The sequence below is a fragment of the Phycodurus eques genome, chromosome 7, assembly GCF_024500275.1.
Source record: "Phycodurus eques isolate BA_2022a chromosome 7, UOR_Pequ_1.1, whole genome shotgun sequence".
NCBI lineage: Eukaryota > Metazoa > Chordata > Actinopteri > Syngnathiformes > Syngnathidae > Phycodurus > Phycodurus eques.
In genome coordinates, this window is record NC_084531.1 from 30039648 (window position 1) to 30058116 (window position 18469).

The 18469-nt window shown below is 46.3% G+C and overlaps 1 protein-coding gene across 1 annotated transcript; it reads left to right on the plus strand.

The window, feature by feature from the left end:
* The first annotated feature begins 1535 nt into the window (after positions 1-1535).
* Positions 1536-15272, plus strand: ccdc9 (coiled-coil domain containing 9). The gene is given in 17 exon segments (XM_061682510.1): positions 1536-1614; positions 3346-3409; positions 4155-4259; positions 4340-4498; positions 6426-6677; positions 6679-6777; positions 6856-6939; positions 8341-8505; positions 9320-9501; positions 9591-9652; positions 11610-11733; positions 11994-12096; positions 12179-12385; positions 12387-12618; positions 12984-13187; positions 13277-13450; positions 14952-15272. Coding segments are annotated over 16 exon segments (2160 nt in total). The 5' UTR covers positions 1536-1614; positions 3346-3406; the 3' UTR covers positions 14957-15272.
* Positions 15273-18469: the final 3197 nt, after the last annotated feature.

The window sequence follows — 18469 nt, forward strand, 5'->3', positions numbered from 1 at the left end:
TCAGTACCAATACAACATATGCATGTGAGGTGCAGGTGTTATTTTTTTTCCGCTGGGGGTCACCATCCTCACGTTCTACAGTGTAGTATCTGTGACTCGGAATGTGTGTGAATTAAAAAGGCGGGGCCTGTCCTGGTGAGTGACACGGGAGTCAACGAACGAGAGTTGGCTGTTGTGTGCTCGGGTTAGCGGTTTGCTGTTAACTCGCTAAAGCGTTCGCAAGTCTGCGTGCTGAGCGACTCGTGAGCTGCGGCTGTAACAGGTCGCGTGTGAATGCGCTTATCCCGTGTTGGTTTTGTTTCGAGGAATCAAATTATTCGAGTTATTCAAATAGCTGTTGGGGCGCTAAGTGAAGTTGCCAACAGGTGGCCTAGCGTGCACCTCGTTGTCATTATTTCATGTGCGTGTGAACGGGAATCATTTTAGCAATGCAAAAACGTTACAGTGAGTGGCTTCAAGGTGGAGGAAACTTTAGCGCTGCTGGCTATTGCATCTGTAAACTGCCCGGATACACGCACACAGCCATTTCCATTCCCCCCCCCCCCCCCCCCCCCCCCGTCCCCATCCCCTCACCCTGGAGACGGCCTTGTGTGTAAACAAAAGTGGCCGGCGTCGGTGTCATCTCTCCGTGATGATCACAAGCTCGGGGGCTCCGGTGTTGTCTCCCGGGAGCTTGTTTGGCTCGCCCAACAATGAGATCATCGCCCAGCATTCTCCCTCCTCCTCCCCTTCACCTTCGTCCACGTCGTTCAACAACGAAGCGATGAGCACGGTTGACACAAATGGACGGACGACCACTGACCCGAGCAAACATGTTGTTATTATGTTCAACTTCTACATATGATATAATCACATTGGTAACCTCATGTCAGGGCCCCTGAAGTCACGTGACATCACGATGTAACCGTGGCCCTCGAGTGAGGACATGCTACATATTACACATGCATTAACAACAACAATCCAGCATACAATAATATTAATACAGATATACTTTTATTGTTATTTACAGTTTAATACAGTTCAATGTGCTATATGTGGACACTTTATGATAGATACACTTAAGAGGATAGAACAACCATGACAAATGTAGAGACGTCATTTAATGCATAAATAATTGTCGTTTAAGTGTTTTTCATCATGTATACATTCATGTAATTCATTATAGATAGATAGATAGATAGATAGATAGATAGATAGATAGATAGATAGATAGATAGATAGACGGATTGATTGATTGATTGTCAAGAGAATTTGAAGCTATCTAGCGCCATCTGTTGGAAGATCCCCGTACTACATTTTTTAAAGCGTCCTTGAAAAGGCTTCGAACGTTTACGTTTGTTTATCAGCGAAATGTGGAAAAATCGGCGATCATATATGTAGCTTGATATCGCATCCAGTATGTAAAATGCAGCAAAATACGCGAGTAAAATCATCCCAGACTCCAGTGGGGCTTGGGAAAGGAAAGACTATCCCTTTAAATCTGCCGAGTCTGGCTCACGTTTTGGCAGGAAGTGAGTCTTAGCTAACCCCAAGCCAAATAACGTGGGCACTGTGAGGTGCTGGAAGTGGCAGGGAGCGACCAGAACGAGCTCATCGCCAGCACGCCAAGACGAGGTAGTTATTTATTATGATGATTATTATATTTTTTTTAAAGTACGACTTTCAATTCGACGCTGTCGTTCAACTCGATTATCTTTTGCCGGCGCGTCTTCCGTATCGGCGCCGCAGCTCGGTTCGTGCGGCTCGCTTTGTGTCATGGCTCGTCGTGCTTACATTACGTTCAAGTCAGACATTTCGCCCTCTGGCGAAAGATCGGGAAGGTTCCCTTGCGTAGACGAGGGGCTTTTATCAGATATGTCGTAGTTTGAATTGCCTTTGAAAAGCTTTCAATGGTGTATTTGGCGACTGGTATTCGCCTACTTTTGGCTGGCTGGCCGGCCGCGAATCCTGGTGAAGGATTTGCTTCCACGCATGCGCGAACCTGTGTTGCCCTCACTTGAGCTCAAGATTAGTTTAGCTTAATCTCAAAATAAAATAAAAGCTTCACATGGACTCAGCACGTTCATTAAAACGCATACAACGTTACTTACGTGTCTGTATCATTATTGGCTACACAAGCAAATAAAGTGGGTTTGTGACGAATAGACGTGAAGGAAAGGCCTGTTTGTTGTGTCAAAACAGGCAAAAGCACATCTTTGCTTCACAAACAAATTTACTGTGTTCAACTTGCATGCAGTTACACAATTTCCATGTGAAGACGATATTTAAAGTTATGCAAAGTTGATTGCACTACTGCATTGCTAAACCCTTTCAACTCATCCACTGCCAGTTTGTTTTTAAAGCAATATTGCCAGCAGTTTTAATTCGAGCATATATTTTTTGACTGATCTTTTAAGACCTGCAAAATATTGTGTTCTATTACAATATAAGCACCCAACGTAGCAAGAGAAAGACTCTCTTCTTTCACCAAAATTGGTTACTATCTTTTACCATTTTTTTTTATTTTTTTTTTTTTTTTTTAGTAACCAGCAGTAGAAGATGGGTCGGGTCGAGGGAAAACGCCTGTTTCTGACCAAAAAAGCGGAGAAAAAGAGCTTTAAAAAAAGGAAAGGGCATGTTTAAGAAAAGGAACAATGACTTTGATGCTAATATTTTTTGCTTTTGTGACGCAAGCTTTAAAAAAAACACAAACAAGACTGACAAAGGACTTTAGATGACAAAATAAAAATTTATTTATAGATATCCACCTAAGATACATGCCATGCCTTAGCCCAAGTTGAACGTCAGTGGCTTTTAAAAAAAAAAATATATATATATTTTTATACACGGCATTCGCAATTCACTCCATGAACTGCGACATCTTTTCTCACGATGACAACAAACCTTGTACTACCTACGGCGGCACATGCTCTTTGTACCATACATATATACACATGGTGTGCTTTGAGTGTCCGGTCAGCCTGAACTTGTACCGACTTCCAACGTGTCGTCATTTCTCTCCCCCACAATCGACGTGACAAGCTGAGATTCAAAAGCTGTGCTGATCTCCAATCCAAAGCGATGCGGCGTCACCATTCTAATTGCAGCGGTTTACAAATCTAAATTTCACAGACAAGTTGGAAAAACATACTTGATGAATACATACGTCAGTGGCAATAAACGGTTGGATCCCAGTTGACCCAAAAAAAAAAAAACGTCCACAGCGGCGAGTTGGTTCCTCAGCCATTGACTTGCAGCGAGGCGAAAGAATCACTCGGACGCAGCAACTAGCTCGCTAAACCGTGTGTGAGGTGAACCTGGCCGTGTTCTTCGGAGGAACTAATGGACGTGTTGTCTTTTTGTCAGTGCAGCGCTTGAAAAATAATCAGCCCATCGCCCCGTGTATGACGACAAGACAGAAGCAGCCATGGTGAGTTCATCCCTTTTTCTTTTTCTTTTTCTTTTTTTCATACACCGATGGTCCTAATTAATGTAGCCAATCCCTGGAGGCGGGGATGCACCCTGGACTGGTTGCCGGCCTATGGAAAATTTTGCGTATACTGTAAAATGTTTTGGGACTGGGGTGGGGGGTAAAATGCATGCAAGTATGAGGAGAACGTGTCAGAACTTGGTGATTGTGAGGCAGACGCGCTGACCACTAGCGCTCCGTGCTGTGTCAGTATGGTTCCATCTGTTATCTGAAGGTGTTAGGGATTTAAAATATGTTGTTGTTACCAAATAATTGTATTCCTTCAGGTTTTGAATGTTGAAAGCTGAGTTTGAGGACATTTTAATTCGGGGGAGGCGTCCACTAAACAACACAAGCGGTGAATATTTACAATGCATGGCAATTGAAAGTAGACTTTAAAAATCAGATGAACTTCAAGGAAGTGATGTAGACTTTAACTATTTTGTCATAGGACGTAACACAACATGCGCTGAAGACTCCACACTTGCATTTTCTTACGGAGTGCTTCCACGCTATGATCGGCGCTGCTGTTTTGGTTCGCAACAGATTTCAAATGGACTGGCCTCGTAAATCTTTGTGAACGAGCGCTTCAATGAGCTGCAGTCGTTCTTTTTGCCTTTTGTTGTCTCTTTCTTCTTCTGAACTCTATCTTCTAATACCTCCCTCTCGCTCTGTGTGTGTGTGTGTGTGTGTGTGTGTGTGTTAGTCTTCAGCAGTGGACCTTAAGACCAAGGAGGAGAAGGACGCAGAGTTAGACCGAAGGATCGAAGCGCTGAGGAAGAAGAACGAAGCTCTGGTCAAGCGCTATCAGGTACGTGGCCGCTTCTCACAGAATGGCTGGCGAAATGGATGCCCGCGGTCATTTGATGTTGTGTCGTTGGCGGGCAACAGGAAATAGAAGAAGACAAGAAGAGGGCAGAGCAGGAGGGTATCGCCATCACCACGCCACGGAAGCCCCGCGCCCACGAGCCGGCACCTTCGGACCGCAGGAGGACAGAGAAAGACAACTTCACGGTCACGGTCGACCTGTCCACGTCGCCGGCGGCGGGGGTAAGCCGGGATGTGAAATCGGGCATCTCCTTTCCTGGGAAACATTGCTGTTTCCATTCTCATTACGGCTGCCATTTTTCTGCCCATCATGCGTTGCATTATTCACACAAAGTTGCTTTCATGACAATTAATGGGACATTTTCTGTCTTCAGGGTGGCATTTTTAAACATTTTGGGCTGTTGTGTAAAGCAATGTTTGTAGTCAAGTGTTTAAAAAGTCACTTTTCATAATATTTCCCCCTTAAAACATCGACTAAAGCTTTTAAGATGGTGGAAGTTTGATCGTGGAACAAGGTATGTCTTTTTCCAATACCCCAAAAATCCTCAAGCCGTGTAAGAGATTGTGTTTTAGCTGTTCAGTAGTTTGCTGACTTTAAGCTTCTAATCAGCACAAATACAAATACAGTTTCACTAGTCAAATGCAAAAATCTCATCGTTGTTTTTAACGACGCTCGCGCGCAGACAGCGGCCGACTGTCGAAATTTGAAAACGGGGGAAACGTGAAATATGTCGTTCTCTAGTCCGCGCACTCAACAATGAATAAATCAGACTGTCTGGCATCGGAGCAGATTTCCCGTTGGCTTCACGGAAAGCCGAGCCTGCGTTCTCGTGAGTCTGTCAGCGTGCCTCGTAAAAGATAAACATTAGACGGAACGACCTTCTCTGGCGGCGGCAAGAAACCAGCGCAGCGGCATCAACATAATGCTATAAAGTCCACACATGCGCCGTAATCTCTTTATATCTCGCGTTTATGTTCTGTTGCGTTTGCGTCACGCCCTCGCCAGAAGGTAGGCTGCGCTTTTTTTTTTTTTTTTTTTTTTTAAATTTCATTCCCCCCCATCGCCAGTTTGGATGTGGAGCCTCCAGAAATCCGGCCCTCATTTCAAACACTTTCATTCACCAAATGCACTTCAGGTCTAACATCTGCTGAGTGTACAACTGTTCCTTAAATAAAATAAACCTTGTCGATGAGTCAAAGGCTTCGACTATTAATGAGAGAGGCACTCAGTCCGAGCGAGACCTCCGCCAAAGTGGAGCAACTGTGCGTATCAATATAAAAGTGCTTTCATCAAGGAAAATGGCGCTACGTTTCCTTTTGCTATCACTTCATAATACAAAACTACAGGCACTACAATTTTCCTTCATTTATATCATTCAAGGTTGCAGTTATTATTCCTAACCGGTAGGAGGAGCGGTCACATTGATTGTACGACATGTCTATGTCTAAAAGGCAGGCGATCTTTGACCGGAGTAAACATCAACACATGCAAAATATCGAATGGGTAGATTTACCGCATGTATCCAGAATTTGAAGAAAATCTCTTGGACACGTTCGCCTTTGTTGGATGCCTGTAAATGGACAAATGAGTGCTTCAAAGCAAAATGGCAAAATTCCCGTCTCTTTTCGGGCGTGGCTTCTTGAGACTTTTTCGTGGGTCTACTCATGCTACACGTCTAGCAAATTTCCCGATGCTAAGTTAAACTGGCTTTGGGAGCTGGGTTTTGCAAATATTACCGACATCAGACAGCTTTGTCTCTTAGCCCCCAAATTCCAGCTTTGAGCCACAATGGCCGACTTCCTGTGTCTTTTCGGGCTTGGCTTCGACTCATGATAGACGAGCTTAACAAATTACAAGTTGCAAAGTCAAAGTGGAGAGAGTGCATTCTGCGGCTGAGGGGTGGACACCTTGATTGATCTCCTTGAACAGTAGGCCAATATATCCACATTTTTATTCAGATGCGCACCAAAATGTTCAGCAAAGTTTCATAAGCATCATCATCATCACGCTGTGTTTTTGCATAAGCCGGAAGAGTTCATTAAAAGCACCGGGGGAGGATTTATAAAAAAAAAAAAAAAAAAAAAAAAATGCCACGCTCGACTTCCTCTTTATGACACTAAAAGGCCAACCGCTTCCTGTTTCCTGCAGGATAAGCGGGCGATGGACGACCGGAAGCCCACCGCGCCCCGCGGCCGCAGAGCGTCGGAGGAGGGCGACGGCCCCCGAGGGCCCAGCGACGGTCGCGGCCCCCCGAGGAGGACGGGCCTCGCCTGGGCGACGAGGGGGGGGACCCCCAGAGGGGGGGGCCAGGATAGGAGAGCGCGGGAAGCGCGCACGCCCAGAGATGGAGAGCAGAGTGAAGCGGGAGGATGGAGAGGAGGAAGGAGGGGAAGGGGGGGGGACAGGACTAGCAGCGGGAGGAGGAGGAAGTGGTGGACCATGCGGAGGAGGAGGAGGAGACGCAGGAGGGACACCGGCTGGCGTGGACAGGAAGTCCAAGGCAAATCTACTTCTTCAAAAATTCTAATGTGTTTTATCTTGACTCGTTGTGACAACACTTTTCCTTCTTGCCCGGCAGGAATGGGAGGAGAAGAGGCGACAGAACATTGAGAAGATGAACGAGGAAATGGAGAGAATAGCAGAGTACGAGAGAGGACAGCGGGTAACGAACCTAATTGGAATACTTGGATTTTACTGTTTGCTGTCTGTGCCAGTAGTCTGGTCGCACTCGTAAAAAAATGTTCTGATACCACTTGAGCAGCCTTACTGCATACTATTTGGGCTTCCCTGAGTGTACGATGTGCAATTTGGATCTCATAGTAGTTCTTCAAAAAAGAGCTTCAAGCTAACTACTGACACTACCAGTTCAAGTTTTTTTTTTTTTTTTTTTTTTTTAAATGGGCACAAAACTTTACATGTTGGTGAGAGAATTTGTTGTGAATGGTGTTACCAAACACATTTGGAATACTTACATTTTCGTGTTCGGTGATTGATCCGTTTTCTCAATTCATTCGATTTTATTTGTCAAGATGTACGGTAATTTCTCGTGTATAATGCGCACCCCCCAAGTCGACCTCAAAATTCTGGAAAACCCTTCTACCTATGTATAATGCATTGTTACAATGCATTATTTTGCTTCTACCCGTATAATCAAAACATTAAGTATTTTTTAAGCACTTTATTTGAACATGTATTACTTTTTTTAATTCCTTGCTCTTACTTTGAAATTCACAGCCTTACTTTTATTTAGTAAATGAGAAAACACACCGTTGTGCTCATGTTTGATTACCAAGGCAGAATTTGTAAGATTGGTACAATTCTTTAAAGAAAACATGAAGGGCTAGGCGAAACACATTTAATTTTTATTTTAATGGGATTCAAATTAAACTGTCAAGCATTTCCGAAAGGTATTATCATTAAAAAAAAACCATAAATACAAAGAAATTAATGATGGTTGTTGTTCAGTCATATTTAAAAAATAAATAAATAATAATAATAATAAATAAAATCACAAATTCTGCCAGGCTATGTAAACCTAAGAGCAGAACCGCACATACAGTATATGCAGTCATACCTACGCCTGTCATATTGGAATAAAAGTGTAGGCTACACCTTTTTCATAACCTGTAGGTGCCGGCATATTAGTATGAAAGTGTACACCTTTCTCATAACCTCTAGGTGGCGGTGACATTGGAATGAAAGTGTACAGCTTTTTCATAACCCCTAGATGGCGGCAAACATTTATAAAATATGAAAGATGAAATTTTTTATTTTCCTCTATACCCATGTATAATGCGCACTATTGACGATTTTTGGGGGGAGAGAAATTACAGTAGTTGAAAGTGCGCTGTGAAGTACTCTGCTGATGTGCACTGCTTACACTATCAACATGGCTGGGAACAGGGAGGAGATAGTTTTTAAAAGCCGAGTCACTGTTTACATCCCCCTCCAGCAACTATTCAACCAAAACGATACATTTGTGGCCAGTAGATGTAACGATCGTGCGTGCCAGTATGGGCTCTTGCTTAGATAAATTTGCAGCGCTGACATTTAATTTTCTCAGGCGGATGGCGACAAGCCCCTCCGCAACTTCCTGGACGACCCGCGTCGCTCGGGCCCGGCCCCCGACGTGGACCGCAAGGAGGGCAGCCGGAGACACGTGCGCAACTGGGGCGGCCTGGACTTCGACAACATCAAGACTGGCGGCGATCTCGAGAGAGAGTGGACCGTGAGTCAAACAATGAGTTGGAGAAACGACGCAAATGGAAAAAATGTTGCTGGGACTCAATTAAAAAAACGGAACCAAAAAAAATCATCAAGCACAAGACTTTTGGTCCGGCTGCTCAGTTATGAGTTTCCTGTTTTATGGAGAGTCATCAAACCCCACTGCCCATTTGCAATGTTGAAAACTAAAATGTTTTGCAATTTAGCGTCGTCCATCTGTCTCCTATACGTGTTTCAAATTTGGTAGCAATCGGATAAAATCTCTCAGCCAAGTTTGCTTTTGAAAGGTCCAACTCAACTCTAAAACGGCTACTTCAGACCTAAGTGGCAGGATTGTCATGTCTTTTTGGGCATGGCTTCTTGAGACTGGGCTGAATTTCAGAAATTTCCAGAGTGGCTACCAAGAGTCATCAAACCCTAACGTGGCTGCTTCGACCCAAAATGGCAGCCTCCCCATGGCTTATATAGACCATTTTTTTGTGTGTGGGTCTGCTCACGATAGGCACGATGAACAAATTACATGCTGTTAAGTCACACTGACTTCAAGGGCTGAATTTATAAAAAAAAAAAAAAAAAATCCAGGAGGCTTTACTAAGAGTCATCAAATCCTAAAATGGCATCTTCAAACCAAGATGGCAGCCTTCCTGTGTGGCCGCTTGAGAATTATTTGTGGGTCAACTCAAGATAGAAATGACTACCAAGATTTCATGCTCCTTAGTCAAACTTTGTTCAGGGCTTGAATGATCATCAACGCTGAAATTGGCAGCCTTCCCATGTTAAAAAAACAAACAAAAAAACAATGTTGTACTACTACGCAGAGTCGGCGTCCCGGCCCCAAAGGCTCGATGGACATGACCATGTCCATGACGGGCCGCGAGCGGGCCGAGTACCTGCGCTGGAAGAAGGAGCGCGAGCAGATCGACGAGGAGCGACTGGCGCGCCATCGCAACGCCACCGGGCAGTGGAAGCGGGAGTGGGACGCGCAGAAGACGGACAACATGTAAGAAAAGAAGCGGCGGCCCCTACTGGCACGTGTGCCCGCTACATCTACCAACCACAAATGTCTTTGCTTTGTAAATGTGTTCACAGGTTCAAGGAGGAAGCGAATGCGGCGGCAGTGGGCAGCACGCCGGAGCAAGGTGGCAGGAGAGGTGGGTTACTGTTGCCGTGGTAACACAACACGCCTTATCCTTTGGGACGCTCCTCTGGAGAAGGTCGAGTGTCCTTTTATTGCTCACACTCGCTCGCTGTCACTTTGTCACGCACGCACGCACTCAGTTCACCTCCTTTTGTTTTTCCCCTCCGCAAAGCGAGGCCCATTCAGGCAGACTAGGTTGCGTTTGGCGTGGACAGTGGCGGTCCTGGACTGAATGCCCCCCTACCTGTGCGATGCCCCTAGAACCCCCCCTCCCCCACCATATCCTTGGGCGTCCCAACACTTTTGTCCCGCAGGTACCGACAGAGGCGTCATGCGATCGGCCGTTCATGAAACTCATTAGCTAAGTGGCTGGCTGAATTTCCCCGGAGACCTCGTCAGCGTCCCGGGCCCGGTTACCCACGAGGCATCTGCGATGTCCTTGCCTCCCCCCCCCCCCCCCCCCCCCCCCCCCGGTGAATGATGCGCCGCTGTCTTTGTGTGTCCTCCCTGCAGTCCGAGGGCGCAACTTTGGCAGCGAGCCTCGGGGCGGAGCCTCAGGTTAAACCCCAGCGTGGTCCACTGACGTGTGCACTGTGGTGTGTGCCCGCTTACGTTTAAACACGCACGCACGCGTGTCTCTTTGTGTGTGTGTGTGTTCATGCACTGTTTGCACTCCAATGTTTGCGTGTGTGTGTGTGCGGGGGTGGGGGTGGGGGGTGGGGGGGTGTTATGGGTGTGTGTGTTCTGTGTGTGCTTTGTGGTGTGTGTATGTGGCTGTGTTCTGTGGGGTGCGTGTGTATAGCTGTGTTTTTTGACGGTGCATTGTGTGTCGAGTGTGTGGTGTGCGTCCATCACCAGACCAAACCTGTGTTTTTTTTTGGGGTGTGATTTCACACTCCAGTCCAGCAGGGGGCAGCATTGCCACCACAGTGTCCCTTTACTTCAAGGTGACATTTTCCACTGCCAAATGGAAGTAGTGACACTCATCATGTTGATGGTCACCGGCTGGCTTGGCTTTTTGGAACACTTTCTGAAAGACGCTGGTGATAAAAGAGAAGTATTAAGAGCTTCTTTCAAGTTGTAATTCTTTTTAACGCCACCGACTGCTGCTTTCTGAGCGCGTGCCAGTCCGTACGACGTCCCACGCTGGCCCTTCATTAGCCGAATGACGCCAGTGTCCAGTCTCCTTGGGACTTTTTCCTCTCCTCGCTGATCCCGCTTGCCGCCTTCTCTTGGGAAGCTTTTAATCACCTCCCGGCTCGCTCTTCTCGCGCTTATCTGCCTGGGCTCCTTCATCCCTGCAAAGATTTCAGGCAGTGTGACCTTCCTCTCTCCTGCTCATCCTCATCCTCACCTTTTCCTTTTGTACTTCTTGATTGACGTCGATTTTCTTCTTCTCTTAGTGAAGACGACAACTTGGCAAATCCCGGAAAGTGCGGATGTTCCACCTCTGACGTTTTGTTGCTGGTTGTATTGCCTTCATCGTGCAAAACCTCAGCGTGGTTTACGGCAACCAGGGGTGGGCAAAGGGTGGCCCGCCAGCCGAATGCGGCCCGCTGCGCTATATAGTCCGGCCCACCAAGGATTTATATTGTCAAGAGTTCTGTAATATTTGTCGCATTACACTTTTTTTTTTTTTTTTTTTTTCCTTTAAAAACATTTTGTTGTTTTTTTTGGTCCCAGCGGAGCTTTAATGCAGAAAGCTTTTGATTATTTGTTTATTTTATTCAATTTTCCCCCAGCCCTTACAAAATGAGAGTTATTGTATTATTAAGAAACTATTTAACATACACAAACTTTCTTTTTCTTCCATCGCCAAAATGTGAGCCCCCCCCCCCATCATGTAAACCAACCTTTGTAACGTGTATTAAGCTGCATCTGCATTTGACTTAGCCTCCTGACACGGCGTGTATTATTATTATTTCTTTATTTTTATATTTTTGTACATTTTACGTCATTGTGTCCACCAGCAGATGATGGCAAGCGACCCCCCAAAGTGCCCACATTCGGCGACTTCCTGTCGCAGGGCAGGTCTCAGGGGCCCCGAGGGGAGCGGAGTCGAGGGAAGAGCCGAGGAGGGAAGCCAAGCTACAGGTAGAACAGCTGCTTTAGCTTAACTTAAGCAACGTTACACTGAAACACAACGAATTTATCCTTAATCAATTGACAAAGCAAATCTTGAATTGTGAATTGATCTGAAAATATTCATGTTTAAATATCAAGATTGGAGGTGTAGTCTTAAAAGGAAGCGTGTATGTATGTATATATATGTGTATGTGTGTGTATATATAATATATATATATATATTTTTTTTTAAAACAAACATTAAATGTGGACATGGACTTTTTTTGTAGTATGCACGACAACCGCTGGGAAGGCGAGAAGGAAGACGTGGAGAAGGAGAAAAAAGACAAACCCAAGCGAGAGAAGAAGTCCGCACCTGAGCCGGCACAAAAGGTGGGCCACAGGAAGTAAAAGCAGAAAACGTTCACTTTCGATTTTCCTCCGACCATCGCCGTGTTTTTTTTTTTTTTCGCAGGCGGAGCCGGCCGAAGAAGACGACGACCAGTGGGAAGACGCCAGCGAGGGCGAGGAGGAAGTGTCCGACGAAGACGAGAAGAAAGACGCCGGGAAAGAGGAAACCGGCAAAGACCGAGGCTCCCCCGCGTCGCCTGCGCCTCGCTCCCCGCCGTCGTCTGCCAGAAGCCCCCGGGAGCGGCGTACCCCGAGACCCGATGTCCGCATGCCCCTCGCCCCGGGCGGCCTCGCAGAGTCTCCCGGAGGCGGGGAAGCCCATCAGCCCCTTTCAGCTGCTGGACGGACACCGGCCCGTGTCGGACTGGGGGGAGGAGATGGAGATGCTGTCGCCGCGGAGCAACGTGGGAGGGGAGAGCCCCCTCAAACCCCCCGGTGCTGAGAGCAGCCCCCCACAAAAGAAGGAGCAGGAGGAGACCGCTGAACCCACTGAGGAGGACGCAGGTACTTTAGGATACACAATGGAATATTCTTCTTCAGGGGCATTATTAGGTTTTACGGATCCGGGGGGCTGAGCCCCCACGTGAAGCCCTGATTTTACTTTTACTGACGAGGAGACGACGAAAGGTAGCGATAAAAAGGGATGATCCGATGATAAAGGTCACGAGGTCAGGCTCGTCCTTGAGCTTACAGCCATTTGGCGCGTCAAGGTGTACTTCCGTTTTTTTGTAGCCTACAACGCCATCGAAATGTCTTGCTCTTTTCACGTCATCATCGCACATCACAGTGGCGCTGCGCCCAAATTGAAAGTTTGTCTATCGTCACACCTCGTACAGGATAAAAAAAAAAAAAAGAACCCTCTTTTTCAGTGGCCCCTGGCACCACAGCGCTTCAATCACCTCCAGAAAACACACAAGTCCAGCAGGTTGTTGTCCCGGCATCGGAACCCCAATTTGTTCCCGCGGACGGGCCAGACGCGCGGCCCTGTTTACTCGCGCCGTCCCACGTGTCCGACGGCACCGCCCCGGAGGCCGCTGAACGTGAACAGGGTGCCCCCGAGACCCCCTCGCAAGGTAATCAATTACTCAAGTGTGTGTGTGTGTGTGTGTGTTGTTAAAAGTGACAGCACGCGTGAGAACGGTCATTTTAGTTTGTCTCGTAGACGAAGCGGACCGTTCGCTACCCGCCGTCCTGGTGAGCGAACCCGCCGAAGCGGAAAGCCGAAGCGAAACAGGAGGGGAGATGAACGGCAAAGCTGACAGCGACGACCACAAAGGCGAGGTGGAAACCGACGCCATTGCCACATCGGAGCCGTCCCCCGGGCAGCCCACCTCAGGTGGGCTACTGCTAATTCGCTCATTGATGCACAAAAGCGCTGGGACGGGAGTCGGGCCGCGAAAAAAAAAAAATGGCAGAGGATATAATAGTACGCTGTACTGAAAGGCGGTTGGAAAGAATTCCATATCCGGGCCCTCAGCATACCGCATATGTACGAAGCCGCCTAGGAGTTTGACTTTTCAAATGGGAACCAAGTTTTCCACGATACTCCAACTCATTGTGACGCACCTGTGGTTTGCATACGTAACTGCTCATCATGATTGACTCCAAATTTCCTCGGAGTTCTCATTAATTCCCATGAAAAGTCTCCAAATGGAACAGAAGAGCAACTCCGAAGTACGCAATTGTGTCCCAAGTTTCTTTGATAAGACTGACGATTAATAATTGATGCGCAACTAAGGTCTATTATCCAACTCCTAATGAATTTGCGTTTCCCGTCACATTTGCCAGGAACCCAAAGTGGCAAAGTGAAGTCGCTTGAGTGACGTAATGTGTTTTTCAGCCCATTAGCGAGCACTCCACTCGCGGCTGTGGCGGCGTCGCTCGGGCTAATGGACGATTTGAGAAGTTGTCGCAGCAGCAGCCCCGGCGCTATTGATCTGCTGATTGATTGATTGACACGCCGCAAACGGGTTTCCGTCGGGAAGCCGGCGGGGTGGTTGGCTTTAAAAGACCTCGTTTAGATGAGGAGAAGTCACAAGACCTCGTCGTGGCGCCTCGCGCGGGGTTTTTGTGCCGGCTCGGGGCGGGGAAGAGGAAACCGGAGAAACGGCGAGATGCAAGGCACAATTAAGTTTTTGCCAGGAAACGAGCAAAGCGCCGAAGCGTGATTGGATTTAGTCTCAAGATGGATGAAAGCGGCGTATCCGTATTGGAGAATAATTACAGCAGACTTTCATTTGTGTAAACATCGTTTCCTGCACCTGAATTCAAATCAGCGCCGCTACCTCGAAGCTCCGCTCGGAACGTCCATTTGGTCCAATTACAAACCAAATTTTCCATCGAGGTTAATTCTATTTGGGAGAATTCGCTAACTGCACAGGCCATGTTTTTGAGTCGCATTCTCAATCACAAGTTTAATGTTCGGTGTTAGAAACAAAGCAGTCTTTAACGCAAAGTATCAAATCAGCTACGGTACTAATGGAATGTAAAATGTTGGTTAGACTCACAGATTTGCTCAGATTCAAACCCAGAGCCTCAAAATGGCGAGGCACATCTGCTGCTCCTATGTTTAGCCTTATTCGTCACATGCTAGGATAAGTATGTAACCAAATCACATTATCGATTTTGAGTGTGTTGGTTTTTTTTTTGGTATAAAGAAGACGTGGCGAAAAGCCACAACGGCGCAGGGAACAATTTTCAAACTTTGACTCCAAGGCCGGAGCCCAGATTCAAACTCTCAACGTCCGAACTGTGTGGCGGACGCGCTAACCGCCTTCAATTCAGCAAAATTCTCCCTATTTTTTATTTTTTATTTTTATTTTTTTATTTCTTCACAGACTGAAGACGACGACATCGCTGGTGTGATGTCACATGTTTCCCTCCCCCCAAAAATGGAGGTGGGAGGGGCCTCATAGCCAAACTTCTGGAAATGGAGCTGCTGGAATCAGCTGAAGCCACGCCCATGAGCTCAACCAATCACAAGGCTGCAGAGGCCAATTGGTCTGCAGTTTTTCTTTGCCGTAATCCTGTCAGTAGGCTTCAATTGCTTGAAGACACTTTTATACCACTTTCTATCGCTGTCAAGGAAATATTATGACCAACTGCCCAACGTATGACCGCTATGTCGTCATTCGTATATTAAAAACGTAAGACTGTTTTATCAGCTTTACCGTCCAAATTTTTATTTTATATATTTAAAAAAAAAATATATATATATATATATATATATGTAACTGGTAACTGCAATACCTATATCACTGCAACAACTAGTACTCAGAATGGGTCACGTAAAGTGGGCAAAAAAAAGAATGCCAAATACTAGTGATCCACCAAAATGACCCAAAAGTGCATTTTCAGTTTGGGACAAAAATACTTTTGTCACCGAAATAAAACTGTTGAACGCTTCACTTCCTCTCTATTAGGGAAAAATGATGAGAACGGGAGCCTATAAGGTTGAAAGTACTGTACATGAATACATATTTATAAGATAACCTTTATGTGTCCCATAATGGGGTAATATGCATCGTTTCAGCAGCAATAGTGGATACAAAAAAAAGTACATTGAAGCCATAATTTAGGATTATAGAGTAAGGATTATGTTGTGCAATTGAGCAGTATGCAGAGTTCTTTTTAGCTTATTACATAATGAACTGCAATATCTGTGGTGCGGTAATGTTCTTGATGTTTTAAAAATATGGAAATTGAGACAAATTCGAATTTTTATAGGTTGCCAGCTCTGCGGTCAGAGCCACAAATGCGGTTGGACTCATAATTGGCATCGTCATTTCTTTCAGTTTTCAATTTCGGCAGGAGAATTTTCATTTTGGTGCATCACTACGAAATACGCACATTCAACTTTCGGCGCGTTGTCACGGAAACGGGTTTCAAATCATCTGTGTCGTATGTGCTGTCATCGTGACAGGGAGCTGCTTTGTTTTCTCATGTCTTCAATTAAAGTTCAAAAAAGAGATGGTTTCTGTCGAGCCTCTTCAACGACGAGAAAATCAAACCAAACCCGAATAATCCTCAATAAAAACTCATCAATAATAATAGATAAGAACACTGTAACCACAAACAACAGCATTATGTTGCAGAGCTTACAATAGTATTAAATGCTGTAATTTTGGATAAACACTTAGGCCCACTATGCTACTGTATTTTAATGTTGGTTTCTTGGAGATTTTTATTTATTTTTTATTTCCACCCCTTTCCGTGAGTTCATACTTGCTGTAAAAAGTTCGAGTAACTAACTAACGGAAGCGGAGCCAAAAGTCTGGGAAAACGAATGAAGGCCCAAGACAATGAGCATATTTTTGTGACTTGTGGTTTTCAAATCCTCTGCCTTTATTTAGTCAAATGTTTAATTTACACCCCCCCCCCCCCCCCCCCCAAAAAAATAACAACTAAATTATGTACGAATTCACCTCTTTAGTATGTTGTTTTTAGTGTAAAATGGTGAGTCGTGCGGTTTTGTCGACCTCTCCTTTCATTTCCGGGAGTTGCTTTTAATTTGAAACTCCTCCCGGAAACGAGCGGCCCGCCCCGCGGCGGGCTTGACAGCCGTCCCGTCCGGCGGACAAGAGCCGCCCGGAGTTCACTTGTCCCGCCGCACGCAGAGGACAAGCAGCCGCAGCGCCGGAGCCGGAGCCCCGGGCGGCACTCGAGCGTCGCGTCGCTTCGCGTCGCGGCTCGGACGAAGAGGAAGCCAGGGGCGGGTGAGTTGATGAGCTCCGGGCCGGTGGGGGAAGTGGCCCCGCTCGCAAGATGAAAGCGGCCGACGGGGGTGCCAGCGTCACCGTGGACAAGCTGAACGGCGACCCCAAGCGCAGGCCCAGCTACCCGGGGGAGCCGCGCGCCAAACACGCCAGCATGTCCGCCAAGGTGTGGGTCAAAGTGGCCATGGCCATCGCCTACTTCCTGTGCGTGTCGGTGGCCGCCTTCATCCTGGTGGTCTACTACGTCGTCTTCTGGACGCCCGACCCGCACAACAACAGCACCGGCGCCGAGCCGCACAACCGCACCGACTGCGCATCCAAATTCGGATGAGTGAGGCGGATGGAGGACACGGGAGGCGGACGGGGGTCGTCCCGGGTTTGTTCGGATGGGGGGCGATGCTGAAGGATGCGCCTGATAAGTGTTGTTCTCCTTGAACGACCTCTGGGATTTCATATTGATGAAACCTGACTCCATTTAAACGCTTTATTTACCTTGTAGGACCTCCAGGAATGGATCCCAAGAAAGTGTCCCATTCAATATCTACAAATCCTGACTCAGCACCTTCTGTATGTACCCCCTTTTAAACACAGTTCAACACATGACTTACCTTGAAGGACCTCCCTATGGACACATTTGTGGCACATTTGTAATTAATATTTGGTGCAAGATTTGTCGGTACCGCTCGACGATGCCTCCACAAGTCCCTGAAAGTGCCCTGAACCTTTATTGTCCCACACACACACACACACACACACACACACACACACACACACACACACACACACCTGACGTTTTAATATTTACAAACCCTGACTTGCCACCCTGAAAGCGAGTTCGACACTTTATTTACCTGAAAGGACCTCCAGGACTGACCTCCCCCAAAGCTCCCTATTTAATATTTCCAAATCTTTACTCAGCATCTATGTAGCCACTTCTTCGAGCTTGCACCACGAGCTCCAGTAGTCTGAAGATCTGATGAGGAACGCTTCGAAATGGTTTTCCCAAACTTTTGCAGCCTCCCGGCTCCAAACTTATTAAAAATGTTTTTTTTGTTTTTTTTTTTGTAATCAACATCATGTTTACATACTTGCTTCATAAACATGTAAATGGGAGCCACCGCCCCTCCAAAAATGCATCATTTCTCCTCAAATGTTGCTTTTGATCGTAATATAAAATTTTTTTAAAAAGGAGAGAAATTCCATTGTCTAAAATTGGGATACATTTCCAAATTTTAAGCTAATATTTATCCTTAAAATAATGACACTTGGTCCTAATATATTGGTCATTTAAAAATGCCACAGGACAAAATAAAGCATATTTTTCATGAATATTTTGCTGAAATGTTCATTGTGATTCACTACATGAGCTTTTCAAGATAATAGTTTTTTTACCCTATTTATTTGGGGTTATATTTCCACACACAACCGCTCACGTTCTGTTTCATTGAATGTCTTCAATTTGAACGTGGCTCCCAAATAGTCTTCAATTGGACTTTTGTGAGCTGGGACGCAACTTTTTGAGCTGGGACTCGCAACCCTATTAGAACGTGACCCGACGTCTCACCCTGTGCACTGATTTCAGACTTGTTAGTCGTACTATTCAGGTAATGTCCCCCGGGTAGCGGGTATAGTAGAAGTAT